We start from the raw sequence: 10,430 nt of genomic DNA, 5'->3' as shown, positions 1-10,430 counted from the left end.
TTTTTTTTTTTTTTTTTTTTTTTTTATTTTTTTTTTTTACTTCTGTCAAAACCTGGTTTCCTCCCTGATTCTTTGCTCGTTGCATTGCAAGAATAAAGATTCCTTTTAAATATGTGAAAAGTAAAAATTTCTGTCCAGAGTTAAAGAGGACTGAGCTTATTCCTGGCATAGTAAGGGATGTACAGTATGTAACAACAACATTAGTATTTTTGTCAACAAGCTTAACATGATAAATTGGCGTAGATTCACTATTTAGCTAACATTATCTGAATGCAGCAGCTTTACCCCACTCACACAGTTTGCTTGCCTTTTGGCTAAAGCTAGCTGGTTTTCAGGAGACATCATGAAACAGGAACTTAAACTCAAAGGAGGCTCAGGATTGGTCAAAATTCGGTCGAATTGCAGCAATTGGTCGGAAAAGAAGCAAATATGGAAAACGTTCATGCGAATGGTCAGATTTGGGGAAACAGTTGTGATGGTGTTTGAAAGTTAGAAGTTTGCACAAAATTTGCAAATGATGAGTGAATTAATGGTTGTGATTTGAACTTCCTGGAGGGATTGATAGATACTTGATGTTATTTCATGTTCCACCTCACTGCCTGTAAATGGCATTTAATTCAACAGTGATCTGGCATTGTCCATGCAGATACTGGAGCTAGTGAAAGGCTATTAGTTGGAAACGATGCCATTTAACTGGTTCACTATCTGCCTCTTATGGTCTATAGGAAGAGGATAAGGCTCACTGAAAAAAAAAAGAATTCTGGCTTTAACACATTGTTAAAAAAAAAGTAAATTTCCACCAAAATAGCTTAGAAATTTTTTAGAAAAAATTAGGAAATTTCTCACTTTGAAAAGTTCAAAATTTCCTAGATAATTAAAATTTTGAGTTTGATCTCAGATTCAAACGTTGAAAATGTTTAGTTTTTTTTCCCCAAAAAAACATTCAGGTCTTTCTAGCTTAAATGTGACGGTTGAAGCTGAGAAATGTTCACATTTTTCTTTCTAGAACATTTTGGAGAGTTCTAGCAAAATTTCTGAGTTTTTGTCAGAAATACACTCCTCCTTTTCTTTCCTTCTACCTGTAGTGTGTGCTGTCGCAGAATGCTGACTTGATCTCAGAAAATTAAAATCAGAATTCTGAGAAAAAGTCATTCTTCTCTATTTTTCCGTGGTCCTAATCCTCTTCTGTGAGCTGTAGTGTTGTGTCGAGTTCTCATCGTCATTTACGCTCTTTGGCAAAACTTGCTAACATAAACTGCTATGTTTGTCTTTAGGAGGAGGGAGAAGCTGCATCTGACCAGAGTCTGAAAGAGTTTGAAGGAGCAACTCTACGCTATGCATCTATCAACTTAAAGTAAGCAGCAAGATTTTATATTTACTGTCTAAATGCTGCCATTCTTAACCTTCTTTTAAATTTATTCTTGATTCTTTTGTTTTTGCAGCTACAACTGCTCCCTGTCAGAGGAGGAGGAAAAGATCGCTCCACAGTGCACAGATCTAGAGACCAAGGTGAATAAGCAATCAGATTGATGGAAAAACTCTTAGGACAAATGTGGCAGATGCTTTGCTTCTTTGTAGATGCATAAAAAAGGAACAGAAGTTATTCTGGCCTGAAAGGGATTATTTTTATTTCTTTACTTTTCCTGCCAGCTAGAACTCTTTATTCTGGGGCCTAAAAAAATCAAAACAGTGATTATGAGCAAGAGAAAAAAATGTCCATATCAGGTTTTTGGGGGTTTTTATGGCACATTTTAAAACATCAGTTGAGCCATTGTTAAAATACATAATCATGAAATGGTAAAAAAAAAAAAAAAAGTAGAACATTAACAAAAGTAAATAAAATACAGTTAGGATTTCAAAAGACAAATCAATCATAGACTGGAGTAAAGAGACTAGTTCTTAGCTGACATTTAAAGCTGCATAAACATATAGAGGTGAGCTGTTCCACAGTCTTTAATCAGAAACTGAATTTAAGAATCCCCAGGTATCAGAGCGTATGAGCTCATCATGTTGTCTCTGTCGCTGTCAGTGTTTCGCCGTGCGCTCTCTGGGCTGGGTGGAGATGTCTGAGGAGGACCTGGCGCCCGGAAAGAGCAGCGTGGCCGTCAACAACTGCATCCGGCAGCTCTCCTATCACAAACACAACCTCCACGACACCGCCGGGATCTGGGGGGAGGTGAGAGTCGTCACCTGACTCTTCTGTCGCCACAGCAACACACACACCGCACGAGAACTTACAATCCTTGAAAATGCTGAAGATCCATGTGCTGATTCCAGCCTCTTCCTGTGAAGCTCCCACAAATTCTTGAATTGACTTTGCTTAACAATCCTATTAAGTCTGAAGTTATCCTTATTGCTTCCGCACTTTTTCCTTCCACTCAACTTTCTGAGTTTTTTTTTTTTTTAAATATACAAGTTGCTGATTTTCTAGGACTTAATTTGTGGTTTTCATTATCTGTAGACCATAATCATCAGCATTCCAAGTTGAATTACTTTACATTCTGTAATGAAAAAAGTTCAAACGTTGCGTGTTGTTCCTCATGCTGAGCGTGTGCGCCCCCTGCAGGGTAAGGACATGCTGATGGTCCTAGAGAACGACACCATGAACCTGATCGACCCTCTGGGCCAGACTCTGCTTCACTCTCAGCCAATCGGAAGCATCCGTGTGTGGGGCGTTGGCAGAGACAACGGAAGGTTAGACCTGGCAATACGATGGCGTGTAGTTACCACTCTGACATGTCATATTTTAGTTTCCGATGTCGTATTTAATGGACTAAGGTTTCCCCGTAGAAAACCTGCTGGGTGGCAAGGCCAGTCGGCCCGACGTGATTTTGAGTTAAAAAAAGTTCAAAGTTGATGGAAAATTTGAAAATGTCTCCAGGGAATAATTATGTGGTGTTGGAAGAAATTATTAACACCAGCTATAAAGTCTTAAAATAAATAAATGAATGAATAATTCTTAGCCTGGTCGGGGTGCAATTAAAGCCTGGTAGCCCTCCAGGCTGATAATCCACCGGGGGAAACTCTGTGGATTTTTGTACTTTGAAAATATTAACATTTTTAAATTTAAATATTTAAATTTTTACATGTACAGACTATATAACTAAACCTATATTTAATAGTTATCTTATCAATATAGTATGTATTTCATTTTAGCTAAAATAAATAGTGGAAATGTATTTATAAACTATATAATATTAAAATATGCAGTACAATTATGAACAATTATTTTAAAAAAATTTCATCAAAAAAACTAAGCTAAAAAAACCCCATCAACAACTGGCTAATATTAAATATTAATATTGGATATTTCTATTAAGTAATATAGAATTAAAGTACTCAGTTGAAGTGCAGGTGATCTTTCTGATTGGTGGATTCTGTTATGTTGGTTTGTCTCCATTTTGCTATTCATTAAAATCAAGGAACTCTGTCTATGTGGCTTCTGCTGCCCTCTGCTGGATATTTCCTACAACTGCAGCTGAAATATTCCACTAATCCTTTCTGCCATCTGGATTCTAACAGCTGTGTTGTTGTTGTTTTTTTCTTTCATGCTGCTCTATCCATCATTAACAGGGAAAGGTATATTTTAACAGTTACTCTTTGGAAAATGTATTATATGTAATTCTGGATGTTTTACGTTAATAAAAGTAAAGATAAAAACGGGAGAAAAAAATTAGCTTTTGGTTTTCCCCTGCAGGGATTTTGCTTATGTTGCTCGGGACAACCTTACCCAGGTGCTGAAGTGTCACGTTTTCCGCTGCGACTCACCCGCCAAGAACATCGCCACCAGCCTGCACGAGATGTGCTCAAAGGTCGGCTTTTACTCCAATTTCATTCTAATGTATTCAGGCTTTTTTTTCTTCCTGAAAGTAATATGCAGTGCTACTATTTCTCTTTAGATCATGATGGAGAGAAAAGCAAACAAGCCAGGCGTGAGCAGACTCAACTCTGACCCAAGTAAACCGTTTGGCATCCCTGTTGAAGGTAAAATGGAAATATTTCAACATTTTTTGTTTTATTAAAGCCGACAGTCGAGTAATAAAAATATTTTCTGCTTCAACAGAGTTTCCTGCTCCAAAAACTGAGCTCTTCCAGCACTTCCATGTTTATTACCTTGGTTGTATACCAGTGGCTAGACCAGTCGGTGAGCAAAGTCAGAGATTTCATCCGCATTATTAATACAATTTTTATTGAATTTGACTTAATATTTCTTTGTGTGTTTCTGACAGGAATGGAGATACTGAATGAAGCGTTGGAGTTTGCAATGGCTGGCAGGGATAAAAATGACTGGACTCCTGTTTCTGTCAACGTGGCTCCAGCCACCCTCACTATACTTTCAAAACAGGTACAAACTTCACCATGGCAACCAGGCCTGCCACGGTAACAAGTTTTACTGGATGATAAATTGTCCCAGTAATTGCTGAGATAAATAACGTTATTGTCTTGAAATCATTTTCAAGTAATATATCAATATTGACATAATACTGCAAGTTAAATTAATTTAGTAAGAAATGCTCTTAATGCTGGAACTGGAAGTTACTTTAAAAATCCAGAAGAAAAACAATAAATAACAGAAACAAACTCTGTATTAGAGCTCATTTTAATTTATCATCTGATTAATTGCTTAATACCATGGCAGATTTTATTTATTTATTGTTATATTTGTCTGCTGTATGTTTCAAAATTAACTTCTTTTTTTTTTAACCTGGCTGTGAAATTTAAAAGTGTAGAGTTTAATATTAAGCTCACATTTCATTGCTTTCCCAATGAAAACATGAATTTGTATTTAAGCATGTCACAATAAATCAATGAATCGCATGATAAATTAAAATGAGCTCCACAACTTCCTGTCTGCTGATTAATATGTTCTGAATGACAGTTTTGTTTACAGAAACATAATAATCCATTTATTTATGGTTTTTGTTATAAATTGTTTTTATTTCAGTTTTGTTTATTGTTTTTGGCTGTCATATTTTATTTTGGATATTTAAAATATCTTCCATTGTAAAGTCTTTGTTCATTAGTCTTGAGAGGACAAATTTGCATTATTATCCCATCATCAAAAACTTGAAAACAATATTATTTATCTCAATAAAAACTGGAACGACTTATCATCCAGCAGAATATCTCATCTCGACTGGCCTAATTGTGGTCAGTGGACATCTTGTATTAACGACCATTTAATTTGTGGTGATATGATTGTAAATGATTTCATTCTGCTGACGCCTTTCCCCTCCAGGATGACGAGGTCCTGTCGGAGTGCAGGGTGCGCTTCCTGTCGTTCATGGGCGTGGGGAAGGACGTCCACACCTTTGCTTTCATCATGGCCGAAGGCCCGCAGGAGTTCACCTGCCACATGTTCTGGTGTGAGCCCAACGCTGCCAGTCTGAGCGAGGCTGTTCAGGCTGCTTGCATGGTGAGGCTCAGAAGAAGGAATGCCATGACAAACGTCTTACAGATGGAACGGTTCATAAAAATCAGATCGGATTGAATTGTACATGCAGAGTTTAGTTCTAGTTTTAGTCAATAAACTGGTCACGCAAGAAAGGGAGTCTGTAGGAAAGGACGAGTTCTACTTCCTGTGGCTTTTTGGGCCTTGAAAGAATAAAAGAATAGCTAGAACTCACTATGTAAGTTTTGAGAAGAGTGCACACCTCCATGTTGCAGCAAGGCTGATACATTGAATGTTCGTTGCTAAAATTAGTTTTATAGCCCTCTTTAGTCGAGCTCTAGTTGTGGTCTGGTTCGCTTGGGGAGGGGTGAATGCGTAATCGAACTCTGATGCACCTAAAAATCTAATAGATTATTTTTCATAGCGTTTGGTTTGTTTGACACGTTGCAGTGTGAAAGCAAACTGCACCAGCTGAAATGTTGCAACTTTGCTCCCCAATCGAACTGAGTCTACCGTACTATCAGGTAAGAAAACACCCCTGTTTAACACCACTAACCCTCTGGAATATTTTTTTTTGTTTGCTTTTCAGCTTCGCTACCAGAAGTGTTTGGATGCCCGCCCCCCCAGCCTGGCCTCCTGCCTGCCCACCCCTCCCGCTGACTCCGTGGCCCGCCGGGTTAAGAAAGGTGTTCAGAGTCTGCTGGGCACCTTTAAGAGCTACAGGTCAGGTTCTCAGTCCCCATAAGCCGGCGAGAGGACCTTCTACTGTCCACCAAACGCCAACGTCCAATCATAGCAGCGCCCCTCCTCACCCCCCTGCTGTCCCCTTTACTTACCGCCGTCTCTCGTGTGCAGTCCGTAGAGTGTGAGGTAGATCTTCACGCAAACCCCTCACATCAAACATCTTTGTGTTTTTTTTAACTGAATCGTTGAATGTTTGACACGGATGTAATATTTTTACCCGCCGGCACAAGAATTCCCAGCGAAATGCTTCGCCAGTCGTCAACCGCAGAACTTTCCGTACCATCTTAGGGTGTCATAACCCCCCCCGTAGTCGTACGTCTCTCAGACGATGTAATTTAGTCTTCCAGTGACCTCCTCCACTGACTGGATCGTAGTGCGTTCTCTTGTCATTCTGCATGAACATTCGCAATTTCAGCGCTAGCGTGCAATAACCAGATGTTTCCGTATGACGTGATGATTTTTTTTTTTTTTTTTTTGTAACGAGTGGGTCTACATCGATCGAGTGTGAGAGGCTTAAATGGAACAAACAGAGCCATGATGAAAATCATTCTCTCCTGACGATAATAGTAATAAAGATACAAACTCTGGGTTTTCTTCACAACTGTTTACCACCAACAAAAAGCGACTGAATCGTACTGTATACTCTCACCACGAGCTGCATGTTTTGATAGCGTAGATGACTGCTGTCTGCAGCAGGGTAGTGCTCAAGAGCCATCAGTGTAACCTATAAATATATATATACATATATATATATATATATTTTTTTTTTGTGTGTGCGTTTCTGTATTGGGGGAAATGAGGAAGTTAGAGCTGATGTGATTTTTGTGTTCCTTAGGCATGTCACTCTAGTTAGTGTCGGTGTTTATCTTTAAGCTAGCTTAGGGAGTTAAACCTCTTGTGTAAATGAGAATTTTTGTTTTATTTTCTGTTTGTGTGTGTGTGTGTGTGTGTGGCCCCCGGTCTTTCTGATTATTGTTTTATTATTATTCTTTATTTTCCACACACACTAAAGTGTAAACACCAAACACGATTTCTACATTAACTCGTTAGATTTAGTTTTTATAAAGACTCGCACTACTAGCCGAGTTGTATTTTACCTTCGTGTCCGTCGTAAGTGGTCAGTACTGTATGTAGCACAATAGTAAAGCTCATCTCTAATGTCGAAGATGCTGTGTGTAAGGCGTTTCAGAGAGTTACATGAATCAGCTTTAAGGCCGATTCACCCAGATAAGAAAGAACAAACGGCATTTTGGTGTTTTGGTGTTAAAACCACAGATTTTGACAGTTAAAAAAAATACCCTCCTAATTAAGGGCCAAAAATGCCACAGTTTCTATAAATGTCAAATAAGTAAAATTACTCTTAATATTATAATTGTTTTATTACTTTATAGGACATAACAGTGGGGGTATTTAAAAGGATTTAAATCTTTATTTTTTATAATCCCAGAGCGTCATAAATTTATCTCATCTGTCAGCCAAAATTAGTTAATGAAGCAAAATAATTGATCTGCATGTCATCTGCTATGCAGGATAGTATGTGCTTTCTATCCAATGAGCCTTAATGACAGTTTAAGGGCATATATCTTCATTTTTACAACATTTTGGGCTATTTTTAGCTTTAACTTTTTATTATTTCTGAGATTGACAAAATCTAAATTGTGAAAACAAATTGTGAAAAATACAAGCAAACTCTAGGACACTGGGAACAAATCTGAAGAGTGTTTGGAAGACCAAACGTGGGCATCAATGCAGGACACAATGGTCACCCCAGATGAGAGCAGGGATGACAGAGAGTCTTCAGAACCTCCCAGAATGTGAGGTCATGAAGAATAAGAATGCCTTTATTCTTATTCTTCATTATAATTTTCCCTCAAGGGGAAAATTAACATTTCTGTACAACCTGTCCAAAACAACAAAAACAAACCTAAGACATGGGAAGAGGCTGCAGCCTCCCCTAAAGTGAGGAGATATGCAGTAACTGTAATCCGGCACTTACAGTTATTACTAGGACAGTCCTTCATGCCTTTCTTACATGTTTGGCTCTCAGAAGTCACGTCAGGCTCCTACTGGAAGTGAGAATACGTAGACAGGTGCTACCAGCTGCGCCCTTTCATTTGGCTCAGACACCGAAGAAGAGTAACTACTGTACTGACCTTACTGGTAGCAAAAACTTTTGGTCTGGTTTGGCTGTTGACTTTCTGAAAAACATTTTTCTGATAGCTTAAGGATTTTTCTTTTTTTGTTGTTTTTTTTGTGTAAATTAGTGCTAATATGAATATGTATGCTTTTTAAACTTTCATAACAGGCTGAAGCACAGGAAATATTAAACAAGTACTGAAATGTTCCATTTTTTAAATAAATGTAATTGTTAATAATTTAACATATTTAGTTGTGTTTTTAGTAGTAAACTGACATATTTCTATACATACTGAGATATTTGTTAGATTGTGGCACTTTAGGCCCTTGGTGCTCATCAGCTGTAAGCACTGAAATTCCTCTAACTGAACAAAGTTTTGTCAGGTAAATCAGAAAACACGGTGCCAAAAGGAATTGTCATTCCATTAAACATACAAACACTAAACATTTAAGCATATCTAACAGATAAAAATACATTCATGTTCAGAGAGATTTGCCACAGCGATTCCTGTGACTGATCTTTTCATAATACCTGGTTGTGAAAGCAACGCTGTGTCTGTCATGGCTCCCAAAACTCTTTCCAACTTCATTATGACATGAGATAAAACACTACAGAAGTCGACTCTGCGTTCACTCGTGTAACTGCCTTGTCACTCACGTGTCACATGGAGTTATTGTGGTTTTCTCCTCTGAAGATTGCTGTGTCCAGTCTGATGATTAAAAGAAAATAGATTAATTTATTACTGGTCATGTAAATTAGGTGTAAAAAAAATGGATGTATATAAAAGTCACTGCACAATAAATGTGGACATATCAATGTTTTCCCTTGTGTTTTTTTTTTTCATGTTAATGTACACCATGTATTTTAAAGGGGCAGTACTCTATATTCTCCAGTCACATTGTGTCATTTTATAGTAGAGTCAGGTAATTGGTACCTTCAGTTATAAAAATGCTATTTATCAAATAAGATTTCACTTGGCAATTTAATGCCTTGAAATTGGGCCTCCGTCTCTTTAAGAAGCTCCAGCTCTTTCTGTTCAGGAAGTCATTGTTGACTTGACAACTTGTGTGAACAAGCTAATTCACGTATGATTTTAATTGCATTTTTTATTTAATAGAAACACAATTGCAAAAAAAAAAAAAAAAAAAAAATTCAACATTATCAGAATATTGACAAAGTTTTGTGCACATTTGTAATGGAAATGCAGCTACTGTGACCCAAACCTGGATAAGCAGAAGACGGGTTCATTCCAAAGTAGCAGGTGTTGACCTGTCAACATAATTACTTTTTTCCATTTTTTTTTTTTTTTTGGAGGATTCATGTCCATTTCCTTTTTTCTTCTTCTTCTTCATAAAACTGCCTGGCCCTCTATTATCTATAATAGAGCCATAAATGTGTGGGTGGAGCAGCTACAGCCTTAACCCAGCATGCACTGCTCCCGCCTCTTCATCTCCGGGTCATCTGCTCAGTTTGTGTTAGCAGTGCTGCCCCCACCTGGTGAGTTCAAAAGCATGGAGGGAGGGAGCTGCTCATTGTCTCCCAGAGCGATGGACTTGGAGATGAAAGGTTCACATCAAGCGGCAGCGGCCACAGCAGAGGCAGACCGGTGAGAACCGCCAATAGCCCCAATACAGCAGCCACACAGATCAAGGCTGCTATTGCTTTTTTTGTTTTTTTCTTTATTATTAATTTGAAGGGCCAGACTGGGGCCCCTGGTGATCGGTGAAACGACTTCACTCCGGGTTGGACAGATTAAACAGATCAAAGTCTGAAATGATTTCAGATGCAGCCTAAAACAGAATGCTGTGAGCTGTCAGAAACAGTCTAAACATTGCTTGGATCACTTCACAGGACTGTCAGGTCGGGGCAGTCAGACATGGATTAAATGTCTTATTCACTGAAAATCTTTATTGCCAGGTGACAAGCTGAGACGACTCCTTCAAACTGGCTTCTTATTGTATTTGTGATTAGTTTGAGACCAGACTAATTTACACATTCTCAGCTTTTTTTTTTTTTTTTTTTGGAAGGTCACATTGTATTTTTTTCTTCAAAGAATACATTTCTGTTTTTGTGTTACTTGGGATTCTTGTGCTTCTCAATCAGCGCAAACATCAAGTGCAATGATTTTCGCTCAGTTTTGATGTTTTTAATCAGACG

General features: G+C 38.1%; 1 protein-coding gene across 1 annotated transcript in view; it reads left to right on the top strand.

Moving 5' to 3' along the window:
- The window catches only part of LOC106960550 (amyloid beta (A4) precursor protein-binding, family B, member 1 (Fe65)), a 17,318-nt gene extending 8,229 nt beyond the window's left edge, over positions 1 to 9,089 (top strand). The window contains 11 exon segments of the mRNA XM_015053690.1: positions 1,275 to 1,354; positions 1,443 to 1,509; positions 2,030 to 2,176; positions 2,567 to 2,694; positions 3,574 to 3,579; positions 3,698 to 3,812; positions 3,900 to 3,984; positions 4,064 to 4,144; positions 4,230 to 4,345; positions 5,240 to 5,416; positions 5,982 to 9,089. Of these exon segments, the coding sequence (XP_014909176.1) occupies positions 1,275 to 1,354; positions 1,443 to 1,509; positions 2,030 to 2,176; positions 2,567 to 2,694; positions 3,574 to 3,579; positions 3,698 to 3,812; positions 3,900 to 3,984; positions 4,064 to 4,144; positions 4,230 to 4,345; positions 5,240 to 5,416; positions 5,982 to 6,137 (1,158 nt within the window). The 3' untranslated portion in view covers positions 6,138 to 9,089.
- The last annotated feature ends 1,341 nt before the right edge of the window (positions 9,090 to 10,430 follow it).

Source organism: Poecilia latipinna, unplaced genomic scaffold, assembly GCF_001443285.1.
Source record: "Poecilia latipinna isolate Pla-1442-1.1 unplaced genomic scaffold, P_latipinna-1.0 Scaffold1194, whole genome shotgun sequence".
Taxonomy (NCBI): domain Eukaryota; kingdom Metazoa; phylum Chordata; class Actinopteri; order Cyprinodontiformes; family Poeciliidae; genus Poecilia; species Poecilia latipinna.
This window is presented reverse-complemented; position numbering and strand designations above follow the sequence as displayed.